At 39.6% G+C, this 22,316-nt stretch overlaps 1 protein-coding gene across 3 annotated transcripts in view; it reads left to right on the top strand.

Moving 5' to 3' along the window:
• The first annotated feature begins 625 nt into the window (after positions 1-625).
• rhbdf1a (rhomboid 5 homolog 1a (Drosophila)) overlaps positions 626-22,316 on the top strand; it is a 29,509-nt gene continuing 7,818 nt past the window's right edge. The window contains exons 1-5 of one of the 3 annotated variants that reach the window (XM_044099505.1): positions 626-1,025; positions 19,888-20,032; positions 20,165-20,304; positions 20,852-20,956; positions 22,039-22,252. In XM_044099505.1, coding sequence (XP_043955440.1) covers positions 19,916-20,032; positions 20,165-20,304; positions 20,852-20,956; positions 22,039-22,252 — 576 coding nt within the window. In that variant the 5' untranslated portion in view covers positions 626-1,025; positions 19,888-19,915. Of the gene's footprint in view, positions 1,026-19,887; positions 20,033-20,164; positions 20,305-20,848; positions 20,957-22,038; positions 22,253-22,316 lie in introns of all 3 variants that reach the window. The other 2 variants (XM_044099504.1, XM_044099506.1) reach the window with 2 other exon arrangements.

The raw sequence follows: 22,316 nt of genomic DNA, 5'->3' as shown, positions 1-22,316 counted from the left end.
TCACATAAACAAAACACTTTTAATGCTTCATTAGGATGTTATGGAGTTAAAGATTTGTGACAATTATTTTGTGGTATGTCTCAAACAGATCAGCCCATTCTGTTCTTTTCTAATAGTTCTGGCATTGTCGCTGATTCAGGAATGGTTTACCTCAATAAGTACAACAGTGTAGGTCATGTCCTGAATACAGTGGTATGGTCCTTGATTGACTCAAGCAGTTTTTTCCTCATGATATTACAAGCAATAACATCACATCAATCTCCCTTTTTGTTCTTCTCCAGCAATATTTAAATTAAATTTCAAGGTAATTTTAGGGCTTTCGTTGGCTGTAATGCTTGACACATATTTCATTGTGTGCAATGAATTCCTTACCTAAATTAACTTTGAGATGATATTCTAACTGACTGAGACGCATCTGTGTGGTTCACATAAATCGCTGCGGAGTTTTTTTTTTCCCGACAGTAGCCGTGGACATGCATGGAAAGAGTTAAATGTTTTCGCTCCCATGACCCAAACGGACCGAAGATAACGCTTAGTCACCCCGATAGTTAACCGGGAGAAGCAGCGCCTCCCCGTGTACTCACCGATTGGTTAACGCACTTCTCTGACTCGCCTTTCCGTCAGACCGTCTTCAGCCCAGGGCGGGGCTCACTCTCCACGAAACTGAATTAGGCTACAACCGGCGGCAGAGAGGGAACTTCGGTCGCTCGCTCGCTTCATGGAGCAGCGTGGAAATGCTCCGTCCGTAGGAGAGAAGGGGAGCGGACAGCAGCCACATCCCTGTTACACCCTTCTATTTCCCCTGTTGTGCCGCAGCTGAGACCAATACTGAAGCGATTGGATTTTACGCACGGCACCAGGACTGGTATTTAAAAAAAAAGAAGAAAATCACACATCTGTTTGGTGGGGGGGAAAACCCCGTTTGTTGCCGCGCCGCTGTTAGGATAATGTAACAACCGGAGATCTGCTGCCTGTGAAAGAATCTCAGAATAAGGATATCTTTTATACCGCTGGACGTTTTAAGGGTGAGTTGTGTCATTTTTATCGTGACTGTCTGCTGCTGTGGTCGCCCCATACGGAAGGTAGGCAGGCAGCAGTCGGAAGAAGCGCTCAGCGTCGTGATTATTAAGAAGGAAACGAGCACGTTCAAAGTCGATTGAATTTACTGGCCAATTAACTGGTCAGCGTGGGAACCCTTAAGGTTCAGGTGGCAGGTAACACTTTGGGACACTGTGTTCTGTGCCATTTGCTGCTGTTTGTAGCGGAGTTGTCATTGTGAAAGTGGAGAATTTAAAGTGTTCCAGCTCTGTAGCATATAACTGGGTTCGCTCCAATAGGCCCAACCGGCTTTCTGAAACAAGAGATATGTACTGCTGTTTGTGTCCCAGTGGAATGAATGGGCTGACATGTGCAGGGTTAGTAAATTACCTTTTCTACTTGAGCTCATACTTGAACAGAAATGGTGAGATTATTTTAATAAAACCCTTATGATGTTTAATTTGACATTATTGTGTTTGAGAAAAACTTAAGTTTGTGGTATGATTTTCGATTTTATTTGGAAAGATGGACTTGATTATGAGTAATTGGTGAATGACCAAGCAAGTGACACCATGTACAGTTTCACCATGACCTCATTCATTTTTGTCTTCCTCCCACTCTACCTCTTCTTCCTGGTCACCATCAGCATCCTTATCCCCATGCAAACTGGCTCACACATTTCCTTTCACACCACTGCGGATGGCTTAATAAATAAATGTTTGTGTAAGTTTACCAGAAAAGAGAATCAAGAGCCAGTTTTTTGCTGTGCTTTGTCCCAAGATTGTTGCCTATGTGTTGAACTCAACTGTGTCCTAAAATGACTCATAGTTGAGAGTCATGATACTCAAACAGTTGCAGCACCCTCGCCCCCCCCCCCCCAAAAAAAAAAAAAAAAAAAAATTACTCTGTGTTCTAGGGCAGCATCACAAGCAGCCTACATATTAACAATCTGCGGTCTTGTTGACAAGTTGCGCTCATCACTGTCCTACAATACCTGGCCAGGATGAAGTGAAACTGTAGCCACACTGTATTAGAAAGTGCTGACTTATTTTGGCAGCGAGGACATGGAAGCACATGGCCAAGTTTGTGTGCCCAGTGTTCCTGAAACATTATCACATGGAGCAAGAGGGGTGGGTGATGTAATCCGACCAATAAAGAAGACCCTTGATGTGTGATAGCGGCAGTCATGCTCATCCTCTGTCTCTGCTCCAACTGGATCCCAGAGAGAATATTCCCAAAGTGTCCTCTTGTTGTGTTGCTTCTAAGCAGCTCTGCTGAAGCAGATCCATTATCCAGTGGGGCCTTTTATCGACAGGCTGGTATGAGAGTTTTTCAGGCGTCTGTTGATGGGGCCACACCATAATTATGCCAGTATGACTCATGGCACAGTTTCTGTCTGTCATTCCGGCCAAGTGCACAGTCCTGAAGAAACTCTTCATGGTGTTGACTTCAAATACAGAGCAGGATTTCATGCTCGGTGCTCATGCAGTCAACTTTCATTCATTGCCATTCTTCCATAGGTATTTTTTTCCATGCATCTAAAACTATTCAACGCCAAGAAAACACTGCTCTTCGAGTTTGCACCTAAAAGGACAACACTGTTATTTTGTTGACATTGTTTCTTATTTTTTCAGTCTCAATGTTTAGCTGGACTTCATGAAAACTTTTCTGTTCCAAAACCTGGGTGTACCCTCTGGGAATGCTGGTCATTTTCTTCATTTTTTCTGGCTGGAGCTCTCTCTGAGTTGAATGAAATGAGCATCAGTCGACTGAACAGTTCCATGTGTGTGAAGCACATGATTCTCTAAGTCAATGGTTCCCAACCACCAGGCCGCGGACTGGTACCGGTCCGTGGACCAATTGGCACCGAGCCGCGCAAGAAATAATTTAATGTGTCCGTTCTATGTATTGAGTCTGAAGGAGCTTTTATTTTGAAAATCCTAAACCGGATCCTGTCGGTTACGTCTTGCGCGCCAACATGCAGCAGAATGAGTAAAACAACGGCATCGGTCTCGGTTCTCCCCTCCCTTCCCCCGGTCCGCAGAAAATTTAGGAATGTGGCAATGTGAAGTCTACAGCAACAAAATGTTCCTGTAGACTTCATTTTGTAATTTTGCAATTACAAAATTGCAAAATGTTGAAATTTTCATTATTTTGTGCGAGATCTCTTTGATTTTAAAGTATCACGTGCTTTCTTTGTGCATACAAGATAATCCTGGCAGAAGCAACAAACGATTTTAAACTGGGGTGTAAATTCACCTATCAGTACGAAGTTCTTAAATATGCCACGAGATCTAAAACTGAGAAGAATCTTCATGAGTTAAAATGGCCCAGCCAAAGTTTAGACCCTAATCTAGACATCCATCCAATATAAAGGAGCATGCGCTGTTTTCCAGAGTAAAGAGTTCATAGATGTGCAGAGCTGCAGAGACATGCCACAGAATGTTTCCAGCTTTCGTTACATGGTTCTACTAAAAGTATTGACTTAGAGTGGAACCCAAATGCACACCATATTTCAACATTTTTGAAAACCGTGCATCATTTTCCTTCCAGTGTACTATTACACAGGGCTTTGTGTTAGCCACATTAAATAATAATGAGATTCATGTTTATAGTTGTGATGTGGGAAAATATGAAAAGGTTCACAGGCCACTGTGTCCTTTGAGTTGAGTCTGCTACTGTTAATATTTGCATCCTGTTAACAGCAGACATTGAAACAATACTTGGACCTGTTAAACACGTAGACTAACTTGTTCTTCCGCTTGGGAAACAAGAAGCATGCATTCCTGCTAAGTAAATTGTTACAACTGATCCCACAATTGAGCTCAAATGAAGCATAGTTTTAAAAACTTGTTTGCCATGTTCGATGGCTAGACATTTAGAAAAGCAGCATTTGAACAATTTCTCCATCACATTGGCTCAGTGCTTAGCTGCCTGATTTTGATGTGGTTGTCGTTTTGAGTAAATTGTCAAAAAAAGAGAGAGGCGTGTTTTCCTCTTTTTTGTTGTTGTTGTTGCACTATGATGTCTGTGAAATGCATCTGTAATATAACATTCAAGCAGGCACATTTTGTTGTCATATTAGCGGAGTAATAAAAAACACCATATTGCGTCGGATGTGGACAATTATTGACAAAAAATCTTGCTTGTGCAGCGTATTGTTCTTTTTGGAAGTGAGGTATGCAGTGGATTACTTGACCGAGTTCAACCATTGCAGCAGCTGTACCTATCCTCGTGACACCTTTGGTGGTTGCATGATGCAGCGGCCGGCATGACGATGAAGTCAGTTGTGATGTAATGCAGCAGCAGGGCTATTTCAGGTCTACCTCTAAGCCTCCAAGGCTTCCATCTGCCAGCATACCACCCTGCCTTTCTCTCAGTCAGCACCTCATCTGTCATGAGCTGAACATGAACTGGCATTCGCAGAACATACTGGAAACCTTTGACACACAAGGAAAGCTGCAGATAATCTGACATGGAGCATCCAAGTCACAACGGATGGTTTTATTTAACTTAATGTAACATTAGCCTGTTAAATGGCTGAACACACCTGATTTAGGATTGGCGTTTTAATCGTGATTGAGGGTCTACACCCTGAGGGCAAAGCTCATTTTTCAGAGAGATGAGAGTACAGTGTATGTGTGTGTTTTTGTGTTTTTTGTTTTTCCCCTCAAGGCTCAGTAAAACTGCAGCAGCACCTTTTTGAACTTTGGTCTGTGTGAAGAACTCTCAGAGGTCGGGTTGATCAAATAACTTAAGAAATTCTCACCTTTACATGATACTTTGACAATGAAATGGACACGCCAGGTGTGAATTGTTTACTTGGAAGATTTCACAACTTAAACAGGGTTTAGTTACTGAAAAGCAACCAGTCTACCAACTAATTTAATTTAAGTACATAAATTCTGAACAGATTGATTTTCTTTTTAATTACATTTCATTTTTGTACATGACTGTAATAAAAGATCAAATTATTTTGTTTAACAATTTGAAATATCAAATTCTTTAATTTCCAAAAAGAGGCTGTTCTTTTTAACATACATTTGCAAGCAATACGCACCTACACTCTAGACTGCAATACTCACTTTGATTGGAAAAAAGAATGAGGAAAGCCTTCCTCAAAGACATGTTAGCCATCAATATTGTGTAAAGAATAATCAATTTAACCCAGGTGTGGAAGCTATAACTTGACAGTGACAAAATGCAGGTGAAATTATGAAGTGATGGGTAAATGTGATCAAACAGTTTGGGGATTTGGGATTTGCTGGGGCAGCAATGCGCCAGAGCTGGTGGTCTGTCAGACAGGGATGTGAGGACTGCAGACAGAATGCAATGTGGCGACATGACAGAAGCAATGACAGTGTGTGAGTGTCCACAGAGCAGAGGCAAAGGTTGGAAAACCCAGGGCCCATCTGAACTGAAAAATGCTCTGATCAGCAGAATCGAATGCAGACAAGACATAACATGTTGAGGAGGATGGTATAAAAGTGTTTGTTGGAGGCCAAAAGCTGTTTTGCCAGGATTTTTTACATTCATTCATGTATTTATTTGGTCACAATCCCTGTTTATGCACATAAAAATGTTCAGCACACGTTTAACTTTATACAACATCACCAAAATGCATGCGACTGTTAATTATAAGAAAAGCACAACTGTAGATCCACAGAAGAGAATTATAAAATTGTTTGTAGCAACATGATATTAACTTATCGCCTTCCTGCAGATTTAAAATGTTTACACAGAAAAAAACCGAATGGACAACAAATTACTCTAATCCCGCTTTGACTCCTACTATTAATCATGCCCAACTTTCTGAGTGCACTCACAGCAAAGCATTACATACGGGGTGGATTTATGATTTATTCACTGTAAAATGAATGAAAAATAAACAAGTCTTTAAACAGTTTAATTTTGTGGTCAACATCTATTCCTTACTTCCAAACCTCCAGGGGCTCCTGACAAACCTTTTTCTTCTTCCCAGATAGGTGAAATATTTTCATGGACATGGAGCTCCTCCAATTCCAAATTCAGAGCCTGATGTGAAATTAAGTAAAAATGTCAAGAAAAGGGACACCTCACATGTGGCTGAGTGAATTGTTTCCTAGAGCACGATGCATGTTGACATACTGGTTTACACAACATAACAACATATAGGATAAATCCCCAACACATTTTGCGTATATTTCTCTGGTGACATTTTTAGCCACGCCCCTTTGGTTTTGTAATCAGTCAAGTATCAACTTGTCCAAGTGTTTATGTTTAGTTTTTATGTTTATGTCATTGCACTATAAACTATTAATTTGTTAATTAAAAAATTAACATTTGTTTAATTACAGAAATATTAATAATAACTGTATTTAAAAAATAAAAAAAAAAGCTGTACAGAATCATTTAAGTAAATTAATCTACATAAATTTGGTTATTTTTATGTGGAGCTTTTGAAATATTGGGTATTAACTACAAAATACAGCATTTAGTTTGTTTATGGCATAATTCAGAAAAATATTAAATGGAAAAGACAATTTGAGAAATTAAAATAACTTTCGAAGACCCCTAAGGTATTTTATATTTTTAATTAATCTACTTAAAGTCCTAATGCCTAATTTATTACATCTTAATCATGCAGATTTTATAGGACCCTAAAGTACAAAAAGGTCTTTCAAGATGTTTGTTTTTGCAAAATTTTAAATAAACACATTTAACTTGATTGTATTTTTCTATAACAAACATATTACAGATGTGTCTTTGAAGCAAATAGTGGCTTTTCTGACCTTAAGTTGGGGAAATACAATATATGATTAAAATAAAAACCTTATTGAAATGTTTCTACTACTATTAGTTCTGAAGAACCCTCATTTTAAATACTGGTAAATTTAGAACATGTTCTGCTTTTATAGTTGTTGCTTGGTATCTGGGGTATGCTTACTTTCCCTTAGCTCATTGTTGGTTCAGACTTCAAGGATCACCAAACCCGATAGGGTATCTCAACTCTGACACAACAGCGACAAGAGAGTGAGGTTTTAAATAGGGTACCTCCCTCCCAGGCCCACTCCTGCTTTGCTCCCAGCTCCTCTATCTTTGGAGCGGTCAGTTTTCATGCCCAGAGGCTGTGAATCCTCATTGTGTACCAGACTGCTAAACTTAAACTGACTGTTCCCTGAATGGAAGCACACACACAGATTTGTATCTGGAGAGTTTCAGCAGTCCCAACAGCATCACATCCACCAAACTCACTCCAGCTGCTTTCCCAGAAATGAAAAGGGCGTGTTTTGGACCACTGTCACATTTCTTATTTTGACTTTTAGTTTTATTTTCCTGCTGAGGTTTAACTTGGTTTGAGTTTGATTTCTTTCTTCTTTCTTTTTTTTTTTTACTAAAATTTAACCTTTTAAAAAATTAAAAGTACAAATAATTAATGTGCTCTTTAAACCTCTGGGTACCAGCTTTTTTGACATAAGTAGATTGGAATTTCTTTTTAGCTGTGGTAGAAAGCCAGGTGCATTTTACATCTTGGAGCATACCTCATAATGCAACTCTCAACTTGCTCGGTCTACATTCACATACCGCTTATCAAATATGCCAACGTTCCTGCAAGTTTCCCTAGCTGGCCCAGCTCGTAATGTTGTGCATGGAAAAAAAACCTATGTAAAACTTGTCACTTCTGTTGTGCAAATAATCACGCCCAGGATTTTTTGGACAAGGCTTCTTTATAGAACCCCAGTGTGGTGTCTATGTATCCTCTCAAAATGACGAGAAAAAAGCTGGTGTAAAAGTGATAAATTCTTTAAACCTCCCAGAGTTAAAAACAAGACATTATGTCCAACCACCCACACATTTAGCGATGATTTCACTATTTGAATTTGGAAACATTGCTAATTGAGTGTGCTCTGACTTGAGGGGGAAAAACTGACTTCAGTTCCTTTCTGAAAGACTCTGTGTGTTTTCCCTTGTTCCATCACTTGTAAAAGGGCCTTCCTCTTTCTGTGCTTTGGGACAGTCCCAAAGGACCTGCCCCTGTCTTCCCTGTTTTCCTGTGCTTTTGTCAGAAGTTTTTCACATACCTCTCATCCCTGGTGTACGGCTTCTGTCTCCCCACTTCCTTAACATTCATCCTTAGTTTTTACAATCTCTCAACCCTTCCCCCCCTCTAAGATATAGCTTTGCTTTCTTTGACAATCGGGGTGTTCTTTAAATGTATTAATTTTAGTGAGCTGCAGCAATCAGTCAGTCTCTGCTAAATGACTTTCCTATCCATAACTCTCTCACTTTCCATTACTTATCAATAAAATTTTATCTGAAACAATCTCACATTTTCTATGAACATTTTAACAATTACACTGAGGAATGAGATGGGTTAAAAGATACTACTGAGAATCTTATGTTTATTGCGGGTTCTAAAAATGACACAGACTACTGAAATTGTTATGAATTGTAATGTAGTGAACTAATGCAGCAAAAAAATTTACGAAAAGTCTAATCAACTAAAATCCAAGAAAATGATATTGAAGCCTATTAAAACCCTTATGCCCCTCCTAGTTTGCTCCAATGTCCATTCTACAGCAAAGCTGTCGCGATGCAACCTTCGTCATAGCCTACGAGAGTCTGCTATGGGTCTCTGCAGATCTATATTTGCTGCACAACGTTTTGTGATAAGGTTGACTTTGTGCACTGGCAGTGATGGAGAATTTGGTCAGAGGGTGACGCTAAACAGAAAGTCAATAAAGGAAACAACAGGTCAGACTGTGAGCAAAAGAAAAACAACAAAATTTATTTGAAAGAAATAAACTTTCTTTAAAGTGAGAAGTCTGCTAATTTCCGAGGGTGTATAATTTAGTCGGCTAAAAAATATTCTGTCTTGGCGCTTCTTTTCTTCTCCTCTACTGAGTGATGGTGCACAAACTAACACATTATTGCCCCTTACATGCTACAGTAAAAAAAATGGTAGCTCTCCAATTGGAATGTGGTTATTCAGCTGAACTATAAATAGTATGAATAGGAGCATGTGCTTGTCCACGAGGTCCAAGCTGCTTGTGTACACAGACATAGAGAGTTATGTCCAGCCCTTATGAGTTCGCAAATGTCTATTTGCGTCTAAGCTGCACATCGAAAGATTCATGTTGATGATCTAAGTACAGATTTTCTGACCCCGTGGTCATTTTGCAGATGGTTTGGGAGAGACAGAAGTTTATATAGAACATAAGAAACCCCAAGAAAACTCGCATTTATCTACATCATCACCCATTTATTGAAGGGACCGGTTTGGCTGTAGCATCAACTGGTCATGAGACTGCAGAACTATTAATGGATTCCTCAACCATTTCTTTGGTTAAGAGACACATCTGGACACAAAACATGCTTCTTTTAGTCACCACAGAGGTAAAAAAGTGATGATGGTCCCTTGTTTTTCTCTGGGTTCTGATTTCTGTAGGATCTTCACCTTGGATTCAACACTATGCTGAGATAGGAAAATAGAAGCAGAGCATTCTTCAAACATTGACATTTCACTGATGTAAAACAAACTGAAGCAATCTGCTAAGAGTAACTTTGCACAAGCAATTTTATACAAACATACAATGTCACAAGAAGGAAAAACGTGCAATACTTTATATATTTTTTTCCAAAATAATCTTTTAGGTATTCTAATAAAATGATCAACCCATGTGAGTTTTTGTTTTGTCTTGTAGAAGGCTGTAATGCAGCTGTAGGTTCTATATAAATGAGACAGTACAAAACAGTTTGGAGTGATACAAAGGATGAAATGAATTTGTGTGTCACAAAAGCTGCTGTGGGTTGGGTTTCCTGAGATGATTTTATTAATATGATAAAATCTAGCTGATTAGGTAAGTGTGCAGAAGAGCAAAAAGTCTTTGGAAATGAAAATTCACTGTAAATATATTACCTGTTTGTTTTTGAGATTATCAGAAATATTACCTCAAAAAGATTTTCCCCTGTTTTGTCACCCAAATCTCCTCTCACATTTATCACTTCTCCCAGTGAACACTGTTCATGTAATCCACCAAAATGTCTGGTTGGACTTGTTCTCCTGTAAGGCCCAAAGACAATGTTTTTTCTGTGGATTGAAAATGTGGGTATTGGCATCTGAAGCTCTCTACATTGTCAGGTTTATTCTCATTTCACGGTTAAACCAGAGGACATGCAGTGATTCATTTACATGTAACTGATTTGTGAGATTTCACCGCATGCAGCTGTCGGAAAGTTCTGACACATGCTTTGAATGTAGCCACATAATGCCCCACCATACTAACATCGCGTGGCTTTTTATAATGATGCCTCCCAGCTTTTCTTCCTTCTCAGCCATATTTGCCTGTTCAGCACATGAAAGAGATTCAAATTTGGGAGCTTATTAGAATTACCTAGCTGCTGTGTGGGAAAGTAGGATGATTTTCCCTCCCTCTAATCCAAAGAGAGGTCTAAAGATTAAACAAGTCTCTGTTCCTGTTATCACTACAAAAATAAAAAATATATATAATCCTCCCGCCTATAGAGAACCAGGTTTAAACATTTAGCACTGTATTGAAGTCTCCATATTTCAGTGTGAGAAGAAATGTCTGGCTCAGTATTCTCCGTAAGCTGTGCATACATCTAAAATACAAGTCTATACAAAAGTGTCCATTGCATGTGTTGGGCAAAACAAGTCCTGTAATGTTTTGGTTTTCTAACAATAACATCCTTAGTTTGTTATGACTGAATGATAGAGTGATACAGTGTCTTCTTTAACTCTCATATGACTTAGTGGCTCCCAGATGACATTTCCAAGTCAAGTTCAATGTCTTTGTTTTGCAACTTAAAAAAATTTTCTGTCTATATTTGATTTTGAAGTTTGATTGAGATTAAACATCCGCTCTCAGCTTTGATCCTTGCTAATGTGGATAGTGACTATTCAGACATTACAAGCCACACTGAAATCTCTTTCTGATTTCTGTCCAGCAGGCTTTCTTCTCGCAGAAGAAATTACATTACAGTCACGTACGCCTTGTCAGGGATGGGATGTGTAAGTTTACACGTGCCGTGTGGATCTGTTCCTGTACTTGTGAGCAATCGTATGTTGTTTCCTTGGTTTTGTTGACCGGGCACTAAGAATGAACTCGGTCTGCAGCTTGCTTCCTGCCTTCATTTACACATTGCCCCTCCCCTGTTCTGCATTTCCTTCCTTCCAGGGCTCCCCTGTAAAACAAGCAGTAACCATAGCTCCTCAAGCTGGTGGTCCACCACAGAGGATGTGACATCACCTCTACGCTCCATCCTTTGTCAAGTATTTTTATTCCTGCTGATTAATTACTTTACTGTGGGGGCTTTAAAAAAAAAGGATCTCCACATTAGTAAGTCTTGAACTGAGCGCTTTACACTACACCACCTACATGATGACACTGCTGAGCCTTGATTGACTTAGCTTGCTGTGTGCCTCATGTCGATAAATTCTTCTCAGATGGGAATTTGCTTAGTCTGCCATTTCCATTGATGCGAGAATGAAAACTTGAGCCAGCTCTTGCTTTTTTTTTTTTTTTTTTTTTTTTGACTATCAGCCAGTACAATGACCCTTGTTCAGCCCAGTCCTCACCAGTCCATACAATGATGCCTTTTGTAGTCTTAAATCAGGCTGATATCATGCTGGAAACTATGCAGATGAGGATCACATGTTGTCAAGACTTGCTCTTTCAGAGATTCTCCTCTTACTCACCTAAACAGAGACTTTTAGAGTTTCTGTAGACAATAATTTGCTTGTATGAAGTCCCTGGACACATTTTGGGAAAACCAAAAAGACTTGACCTTAATCTCTTGCTCAAAACAGCAGCTCTTTTGAGCTTTGCATGATGGTGCATCACACATGATCTCGTAATCATGGTGTGAAGTGCAAATTAGATCGCTGACGTTCTTTTCCATGAATTTGATCTGGCTGACAACTGAAGTTTTTCCATGAGGCATTTTTGAAATATGATGACAATATCTTATCGCTGGATACCATGGATAAGACAATGTCAGATAGTGTTATGTGAATTTACAAAACTACTTTAATTTTTTAATCACCTTGACCTTAGAGTATGATTTGAAACAGAGTCTCAGCAGCCCAGAAATGTGGTGGAGCAAGATACTGAAGATTGGTTAATCACACAATCTCAATAATATTCAGTGCACCCTTCTTTTTCATCCTTTCCGTTACCTGCCATCAGTGCCTGTGCCTCCTAACCTTATGATTCTTCACCTTTTATTCTTCCACTTGTATTAGTTTTGATATCAAGAGGCTGTCTTGTTTTGACAGTGATGCCTTTATTTTCTCTGGTCTCCTACAACTTATGCTTAATTTGCGAGGCTATAAAAATAATATATGTACTGGCATAATTTCAAGAGGTTTTGTGCCAAATCTGCTTTCATCTTTCTTTGACCCCGCCCCACCAAAATCTTTTATTGGTAATACCAATTCCCAGTTTTAGTAAGTGAGTTGTAGTGTTTTGTACTGCATAAAATCCTGATGAAAAAAAACTTGAATGTTTGTGGTTGTACTGTGAGAATATTAAAAAGCGTATGCATACTTTTACAAGATGTACAGTACAGACCAAAAGTTTGGACACACCTTCTAATTGAATCCAATTAAAAGGTGTGTCTTCATCAGTATTGGACACATTCAATTTCTTTGGTGCCTCCAGCACATAATTAATCTGTACTTTAATCAACTTTTATGGCATAGATTTATGCCTTTTCTTAAAAGCTACAGTTGGAGATTAATTTAGCTTGACAGGATGAGATGCGTAGACACTGCACGATTCAAGGATTATGATTTTTCTATGCATGGATATAATAGGAATGGACAGGATGGTGTAAGTGGGCTTAAATGTTGTGTTGTTTTAAAACACCCATATCTTGTTATCTAGACCTATGAAGTGTATATATAGCTCATGGTGAGGGAGTCTTTTCTGTCAGCTGCTTCCTGAAGATTAGAGGCACAAGCAGAGCCCTGCACTGGGACATTTCACAACTTTACTTGGTGAGCCTCATTTTTCCACTGAAAGCTTTTGTTGTCTCCTGAAGGGTCCTAAAATTGCTTGTGAGAAAAGGGAATCTGCAAGTACCATGTACTGCTACCTGTGTGTGCACAGGCACTCCACTGAGATCTGAGCTGTAAATAATTTACCTGTGCACAATGATTAAAAATTCATGTGCTGTATTAGCTGCATGTGTAAGATTTTTTTATTTTTTGTCCAATAAGGACAGAATCTTACAGGGGACAGCTTAAAGATATCTGCTGGTAAACACACTGAAATCTGTGTCGTTATGTGTGTGTATCGGTTTCTGTGTGGCGTAACATTCCTCCTTCAGACTGATTTCCTGCATAGGATATTACTGCACTATGAAAAGTCAGGTCTTCTGCTGATAATACAGTAGAGCACAATTTTGTAGGCTCTGTATTTGTCTGGGAGTGTCTTAAGGCTTTGCAGAGGAAGCGAAGGGGTGGGATGCGATGGCAAATACAGATGGTGTTTATTTCTTTCACAGAGATCAGTGAAAGCATCTAGGTTTATAACGGTGGCTTCAAAAGCACAGTATTCAAGAGCTGAAGTCTTATTTTTGTTAGAAAACAGTTCCCCACACACAGATGTGTGTGTGGATTCTTTTTTGTTAAGTTGGGTTGACTTTTATCTAATTGCACATGAGCAGCCCAGTTTTATAAATAGACCACTTGCACACAGGCTGCTGTTAAGAGGCCATTTATAATTTTACAACCTATTTATATTTCTGGCTTGCAGTTATGATTGTGAGGGAGCGTGGTACTTAACTGGATACAAATCTGTCACTCCACACGTAACTGATATAGTTAAGTTTGCGTTGTTAAAATGATCAGACTGAAAGCTCAGTGGCTGAATTTAAGATCTTTAAAATCCTGACATGGGAAAATGCATTAGCAGCTCCACCATTTGTCGGTGTGCACGTCGTCTATGCCCACCATCTATCTCCCCAGCCACAGCAGCTTTAGCCCCACCAAACCACTATGCATCCTCCTCAACTAGCTGTGACACTTGATCTTCGGGTCAGCTGCGGTGGATATTTCTGCTGTCTCGGTGTGTGTTTTTTAATGTCGGAAGGGCCGGTCTGGTGTGACAGACTGTCACATGTCACTAGGGTCAATTCAGATGAGTGCTGCTCTTGCTGGTGCTCAGTTGCACTGTAGCTTGTGGCCTGTGGCTGTGTTTTGTCATTATATTTGTAATAGACGGGATGGGAGAGGTTGATGTAGAAGTAAACCACTTGATTTCTCTTCAATGTGGAAGAGCTAGAGATGCACCAAAAAGACTTTTGTGGCTAGTTTTCCATTATTCGTTTTTGTGACACATTGATCTACCAATATTTCTACAGATTTTGGTCTATTTTGTTTCTCTTTTAGTAGAACATATTAAAGCAGCACAGGAAACATATATTTTTAGACTTTCTTCCTGTGAACTATATTAGGAGCAGAGACATCACATATTTCTTAAAGACAACATGATTGATGTATTAAACATGGAATATTAGTGATTGACAAAGGTAGCATTTCTAGAAGAGCAGTCTCTGTGTGTACTTCTTGAGGATGTGAACTCTTACAAAAAGGCACCCGGCATTTCAAGATCAAAAAGGTTCCATAACACACTGTTAGATAAAAACAATGAAACGGAGCAGCTTTGCTGTACTCTGTTCAGCCTCACTATTATCAACTGAAAGTATCGCTCTGTCTCACATTCTTGCAGCCTTAATGAACATTTCTCAATAAGCAATTGGTAGGGCAATTTTGACAATGGGCCGATTCTGGTAACGAGGTGATTTCTTCCTGCATCTCTATGAAGTCTCTTGCATATTTCTGTTTATGTATCTAGAAATGAAACGGCAACAAGTTTTATATATATGTATACACACACACACACATCATTGTTTTTATTCTGCTTTCAAATCAGTGGTTTCTCACCTGTTTCTGGTGTTTGCAACATTCCATAGTAATATTAATTCTTGTTGCAGTCCCATTATCCTCATTCGAATAAGACCTTTTCCTTGATGTACCCAAACTGGAGAGTTAGTAGCATGATGTGCTCTCTGAAGCTCAAAATTTCTGCAATACTGTGCAGGTGAACCTCAGATGGAAGTAAAAACTGCACATTTAGCAATACCTTTGTAATTAAAAATTAAACATTTTTGTTCACCATGTGAAAATAAAATTTTTTAGCAGAAGTGTTTTCTTATGTAAAACAGAATGGATGGTATGTGCTAGAAAATGTGGAGTGACCCTGTCTGTGGCACTTAGTTTCATGTCTAAATAAATCATTAGTCTTGCTCTTGTGTGCTCTTTTGTACTGAATTGGTGTCCCATACACAAAAAGTGTGATTTTTAACAGGTCACAGAAGGGCACAAATGAAAAAGTTGCTGTGAAGTGGACAAGAAAACGGAAAAAGTAGCAGCAGAAACAGAAAAAAAAAGAAATGAAAGAAGAAACTAAAGGTCAGAAACCTGGGCAGCTGTCAAAAATGAGGTATTATTATTAGCAAGATCATCCATACAGTATTGTTACTCTAGATTGGCCCTCCTTTCTTACTGATTTTTTTTTTTTTTTATGACTGCTGGCTCTGTCAGCGACAGAGATGCAGCTCTTTGAGCCACCCAAAGTGTGACTGCTTCCTGTGGTGCAACACACAGCACACAGTGGCCGGAAACCAGTCAGCTCCTGTCCATAGTGGTTAGGCTGCATGTGGTTTCAAGGCATCCACTGGTGCCATTTTAGCTTAGAACTTGCCAGAGATTTTATGGAATGTGGGTAAGGCACGCACAAAGCCTGAGATCATTATGTCCTTGGGTGGAGAAGATGTAGAGAATGTAAAAATATTTCTCACAACTTACTCAGAAAAGAATTCATAAAAAATGTTTGCTGCCTTAAATGCCTTAATTGTCTTATATGGATGAGGCTCGATCCTCTACTGTTTTCCCATTTATTTCAGAACTAGAAAGTATTTACAAGGCATTCATGTGAAGTAAAGTCATGGAAAACTAAATTGGCATGTTGTGTAATAAACAGAGAGCGCTGGTTATGACTGTCAGCTCTGCTCATTACGGCCTGCTGGGTGTCCCCACATCTGCAAAGATGTCAGCATGTCCTCTGTGTTTAGTTTGCTTGCTTGTCCTCTGCTGGTTAATGTGGGTTCTGGAGAGGCACTGAATCACCCCAGAATGAAAACCTTACACAATGAGCAGTCCATGGTCTTGTGATTGAGTGGGAGGTCCTGGTTTTTTACTAAGTGCAGGAAGTTAGTCTTTCAAGGCTCTGTGCTAAGTTGTGGATGTGGGTGTTTTCTCTCTGTTAGATGTGAATCTTGAAGTCAAAACAATTTTTTTTGATTAAGTCATGGTGGTTACAAGAATGTGAGCCTCCAATCAGCTCTGGGAATGTAAACAATGTGGGGCACTATGAGGCATCTGAAATTAAGAAATGAACAAATTAAACAGCTTGAATAATATGCGCTCCTCATTTTTTCCCCCTCAAACTTACAGCTAGATAACATTCTCCATCCGGGAAGAGCTAATCCTTCAGCCTGGATATTTTCCAACAATTGAGTTGTGCCTTCCCCGCCCCCAAGGATATCTGCTGCTGAAGGACTTCCTGGCTGTAATATCTGATTTTTCTCAGACGGAGAGCAGCCTTGAATTTATCCTTCTCCCGGCTTCCATTTTTAATTTTTAACAGGACAAAAAAAAAGCAAGGACAGCTCTCTTAGCCACGCTCACATTTGAGCAATGTCCACGCCAACTGTTCCAGCTAAACTCCTCCTCAGACATGAGCTGCAGGCCAATGCCAGTTTTACGGCCATGTTGACTTTGGAAGATGACGAGAGAAAAAGACAGAGACAGACTTCCAAGGTTTTTGGCTTTACTACTTGGAGAATGTTGGAGGGTTTACCTTGGGCTGTGACCAAATGTTCCTAGTGGTCAGCAGACTTCTGGAAGAATGAAACAATAGCTGCTTGTTTATAGTAATGTTTCAGCAACCAGGTTTTCTGGCATGTTTCATAAAATCTTTTTCCAGTTATTTAATTTTTTTGCTTCTGTATGAAAACAGTGCTGCAACTTATATGGTGGATCTTAAGCAACTTAGGTGCTTTTTGTGCTGTCAAGATTTTTCAGGTGGCTTCTTACTTTTTGTATTTAGTGTCGGATATATAGCGCGTAAGATTGCAGAGAAAGCCAAGTAACCTTCATAGTGTCACTACTTCTAAATGTTTAAGTATGCACAATATAGGAGATGCAAGAGTTGGATGAAAAAGGATTAAAGCAGTTCTTTCAGGTTCCTTCATTGTCTGGATGGGAAAATAAAATGTCACACCATCATCTGCAATGGATGAAGACCAAGACAACTGGCTTGCTTGTAAATTAATTCCCAGCCTATTTATTTCTCTAACCTTCAAGTAGAGATGCTCCCTCTGATCTGTGTCACATCAGGGGTCCTGCTGTTTATACCAATGGAAAAAGTAATTAAATTCCAGTTAGCTTTGCCTGGAGCAAAATGGGGGGCTGTTGTCCTAACAACAAGTCTGTTGAGGCTCAGATAATGGTATCATATTTGCATTTCCCTAATGTTGGTACCCTGATGGATTTTAAAGATAAAGTATTTGATGTGTCTTTACTGGATTCACACAGCTTTTTTTTCCTACATTCTTTATCTTGTGGCATTTAGCGATAGACTCTGCTGGTATGAGATTTTCACAGTATGATAACCTTTAGCTAAATAAGTTCACAGAAACAAAAATGTGTGTCATGATGTAATTGCTGTGATTGACTGCTACAAACAATATTGACTAATACAGGTCTAATATAATAGGTCTAATGGTACATCTATAATATTTCTGTAATTTTTGATTTATGTACTTATTCTTAATAAAAATGGAGAATAAATCCCCACTAAATCTATCACTTTTTAAATGGCAATTTTTGTTGTTGTTGTTTTGATTTTTGCATATTTATAACACTAGATGATTAAGTAGTCGGGTCTCTGCAAACCCTTGCAAAAATCCAACTGCTAATTGCAGTGTGTGTGCCCAAAGTATGAGTGTTCATTCTTTAGATGCATCTACTTGCCCCTGAGCCACATGTGAAAACACTGTATGGGTTTCTGGATAATTTGCTAAGGAGGGGGAAAAAATGCATGTAAGTAGTACCAAATGTGTATCCTGAAGGAAGGTGCAATGTCGCCACATCATCCACTACTATTGCCAAAAATAATTACCACAATGGTAGAATGTTTTTAGTCAAACCAGAGGAAACATAATCTAAAGTCCAGGCTTGTTTCGTAAGGTCATGGCCAAACATTCGGAACACAGTGCCTAATTCATTTGCGTCACAAAATTGAGTCCTTCGCTTTATTTATGCACTTTGTGAAGTCTTTCATGTCGAGAACAGTGAATTAGTGCGACTGCTGGCCTGGTATGTACCATAACTAAGTGAGATTATACCACTGGAAAACAAAATTAGTGCCCATTTCTGCTCCCAGATCAACAATCAAATTCTGTCTCAAACATAGTAGGTTGAGCCTCTTCTTCTGTCAGATCGTCATTGTTTTTAATTAAATAATGCTTAAATTAAACTGCTTGATGGTTGTTTTTCCTATTCACCCGACCGCTTTCCTAACCCTGGTGATAGTTTTCCACTTTGCTTCAGTCAGCTTTTAGAGCAAGATACCAGATTAGCAGAACAGAGCGCAAAGCCACTGAGGGTCCTGGATCAAGGATAAAATTATAATACCTGCGCGAGGTTAAGCATTCCAGTGACACCAGAAAAAGATTAATTTGCAGAATAGCTTAATCTTTGTTTTCTTCTTTTAATGACTTTGTTGCATTTAAAACTTTTCTTCTGCCGGAATATCGTAATAATAGACTTTGTGCAGTTATTTTTGTTCTGTAAACTTGAAATTGAATTTTGGTTGTAATAACTCAGACCACGGTTTACTTTCACATGCTGGTTTTGACCCCTGCTGACCTGTGTGTGAGGTTTTCCTTCCGCCGCTGCTGAGAGTCACAGACAACATTTCCCATCATGACATGGACTAAAACAGAAGTTTGTGGTGCAGTAAAATGCCAATCTGAAACAGATGTGGTTTCAAAATGCCATGGATGTGGGTTTTTTTCTTCTTCTTTTTCCAAAGGGTAACAATGCAAGTAAGAGGGTGATCTGGTGTAGGGAGTGAAAAACACTGTTATTATGGCTCTGTCCGTCTCCCAGTAATTAATAATTATTTAGGATTTTCACATTCATTTGGTTTCAGCTACATAACTGCAATTTTAGACATTTGCAACAAATAGAAAAAAAAGTCTGTTTTTGCAGGAATGCATGAGCAACCTGAAATGCAAACCAGATCAGAATGAGAAAAATGTGAATGCAGGAAATGACAGGAAGAGGTGAGGCTAGATGGTGGGATGGCAGAATTACAAAGCTGCAGACGGCCTGATGCTGACGTTTCTTTGGGCCTCGTCATGAGAATGCGTACGCAGTCATTAGGCTCTGATAGATGTGTGCTGAGCTGCTTTAAACCACCAAAAGGGATTAATATTGATGTGAAGTGAGAATTAAAGGATTATATTTAAGGCTGCAAGCTTCCTTCTTCTTCTTCAAAAAAGGTTATTATTATTATTTTTGTACTTCCCTATTTGGCTTTGAGGAACTGGCAGTCAACTATAGGATATCAGTTTGCTCACCGGTCAGAGGAAAAATGTGAATGTCAAAATAGAGCATTGTGCTAGGATCCTATATTTTAATGGTAATATTTCACTGTTAATTTAGTGTTTTTACCACCTTTCCATTCGTCTTTTTTTTTTTTATCCCAATAGCTGGCAGGCCTGGAGCAGGATAGCAAACATGGCTGAACCACGGCGGGAAAGTACCAGCAGTCTGCAGAGGAAGAAACCTCCCTGGCTCCGACTGGACATTCCCACGGCTCAGATGTCACTAGACGAGCCTCCGACTTTTGTTCAGGTGCTCCTTCTCTCTCTCTGACTCTCTCTCTTCCACTTGCTAAATGCCTCTCTCAGTATTTATCACCCTTGTCATTTGCTATACGCCATGATTTGTGTTCGCACGTCTCTGATGTATCTTCTCCTTGTGTAGCCGGTGAGGCGGCAGGGGTTCCTTCGCAGTATCAGCATGCCGGTGGAGACTTCTCACCTCCAGTCTCCGCCGCGCGACATCTTTGACACCCGGCGGCCTGTATTACAACGCCAGTCATCCATTACTCAGACCATAAAGAGGTAGGAGAAGGCGATAAGATGGATCTAGATATATTTTGTCATATCTCATTAGTATGAATACAAAAAAACAATATCTTTGCCTTAATATTACCAAATTTTGCATGGAAGTCTTGCAGGGAATTAGACTCCGGAGTATGTTTTAGCTGTATATCATTATCAAATGAAATATTTATGAGCAAATATCTATTATAAGATACAGTAGAGCTGTTATTTCTCTTTCGCCCTGTAGACTTGTAAAGCATCAACTTTTCATAACTTTTGCAGTGTTTCTTCTTTCCCCTTTTTCTCATTTTCCAAACACTTGGTGATTAACATCTTAATGCAATCTTACTTATAGTATCTCATTAATACTGCAAACCTAAGCAATAAACATCTTGACTACACTTCTTGCTTTGCTCTCTGCATGAAGACAGGCTATAGCATTCCCAAGGTGCATTTGTTTGTTTGCTTTTTTCCTTTGTCACTTTTATCTTCTCTCCACCTTTCCTCTGTCCACTCCTGCCACCTTGCCGTCACCTTCCTGTCCTCTACTGGCTGGTCACAGCAGCAGGAGAGTGCACTTTGAGCGGATTAACACTGTCCCCGTTAAGGGACAACGGGCTGCACGCCGCAGCATCAGGAAACACCACTCTCTCTCCAGAACTCTGCTCAGGTACGACGAGAACGGCCTCATGCAGGCTGGATGAATCTGTGTGCTGACGATGGGTAAATGACAGGGCGGACTATATCGTTTTTATTTATTTTCTTTTTTTTTTAAGTCATGAGACATTGCATGCCCTCTTTGTAGAAAATCCACATCACAAGATAGAATTGTTTTTCTTTCAGCTAGAACTCCCTCTTAGTCAGATTTTTTTTTTTTTAAATCTTTTGAATGAGTCACACAGTAAAAGCAAAAGCTGTTCCTCTTCGTCTTACAAGAGTCACAGTAGTGACTTGTGCCGGTAGTCGGAATGGTCCCTCATTTCCCTACAGATACGCTTCAGAGGAATCCACTCTGTTTTAGCTTTGTAATGATGGTTGTTGATGAAGCAGAGCTTTATAATTGGCGTACCAACTCGTAATGGCCCCTTCAGAGTTTCTCTGTTAAGACATTTTCGTTGCCAAGCTTTATCAATCGCAAAGAAAAGACGCTTTTCAACTGTTCTCCTAGAACTGAGGGTTAAACAGTAGATAAAAGCCTGAGTGACGTAACATTTACTGTGCAGCTTGTAATTATTGAAGAAAGATGGCTAGCTCTGCCCTGCTTTCCTTTGAAGAATGTTTTAAGTTCAACTTCTTGGCCTCGGAGAGCAGTGACTTTGTTTGCTCTGGTGTTTATTAGGCGTCTGCAGCAACAGACTGAATGTGTGTGTGTCTAATTTTAAGGTGTGGCTGTCCATAACGGAAAAATGTATATTCGTTGTAAACGCTAATTGGATTGGTGGCATTTAAGCATAAGTGTGTCGGTATTTAAACACTTTTTTTGTTATCCATAGGCGCAGGCGTGAGATAGTGTGTATAACTGTACCAGCAACATGTCTAGACTTGTTCCCTCTACTCTGCCCACTACTTGTACTATCCAGTATACATTTTCTACACTCTGGGAAGTGTTATTTTCCTAAGGTGTTGCATGTTCTCCTGACTCACTTCCACATGTGCAAGCCTCCTACGAGGACCATCAGCGATTTGCTCTGAATGTCTCTGACATGCGAGTTTGAAGAGCTCAGCTGAAAAGCTTCTGCTTTCTGGTGTTAGGGGAACAGCAGACTGGTTTGGAGTTAGTAAAGACGGCGACGCCACACAGAAATGGCAGAGAAAAAGTCTTCGGCACTGCAGCCTCCGCTATGGGAAACTAAAACCGCAGGTGATCCGGGAGATGGACTTGCCGAGCCAGGACAACATCTCCTTGACCAGCACTGAGACCCCACCACCTCTCTACGTGCCGTCCTCGCAGCATGGAATGCAAAAGGTGATTTTTTTCTTTTTCTTTTTTTGTCTTTTTCTAAAAGCTGCTTCATTAATAAAATGAAAAG

The sequence above is a fragment of the Gambusia affinis genome, linkage group LG19, assembly GCF_019740435.1.
Source record: "Gambusia affinis linkage group LG19, SWU_Gaff_1.0, whole genome shotgun sequence".
Classification (NCBI taxonomy): Eukaryota; Metazoa; Chordata; class Actinopteri; order Cyprinodontiformes; family Poeciliidae; genus Gambusia; species Gambusia affinis.
This window is presented reverse-complemented; position numbering and strand designations above follow the sequence as displayed.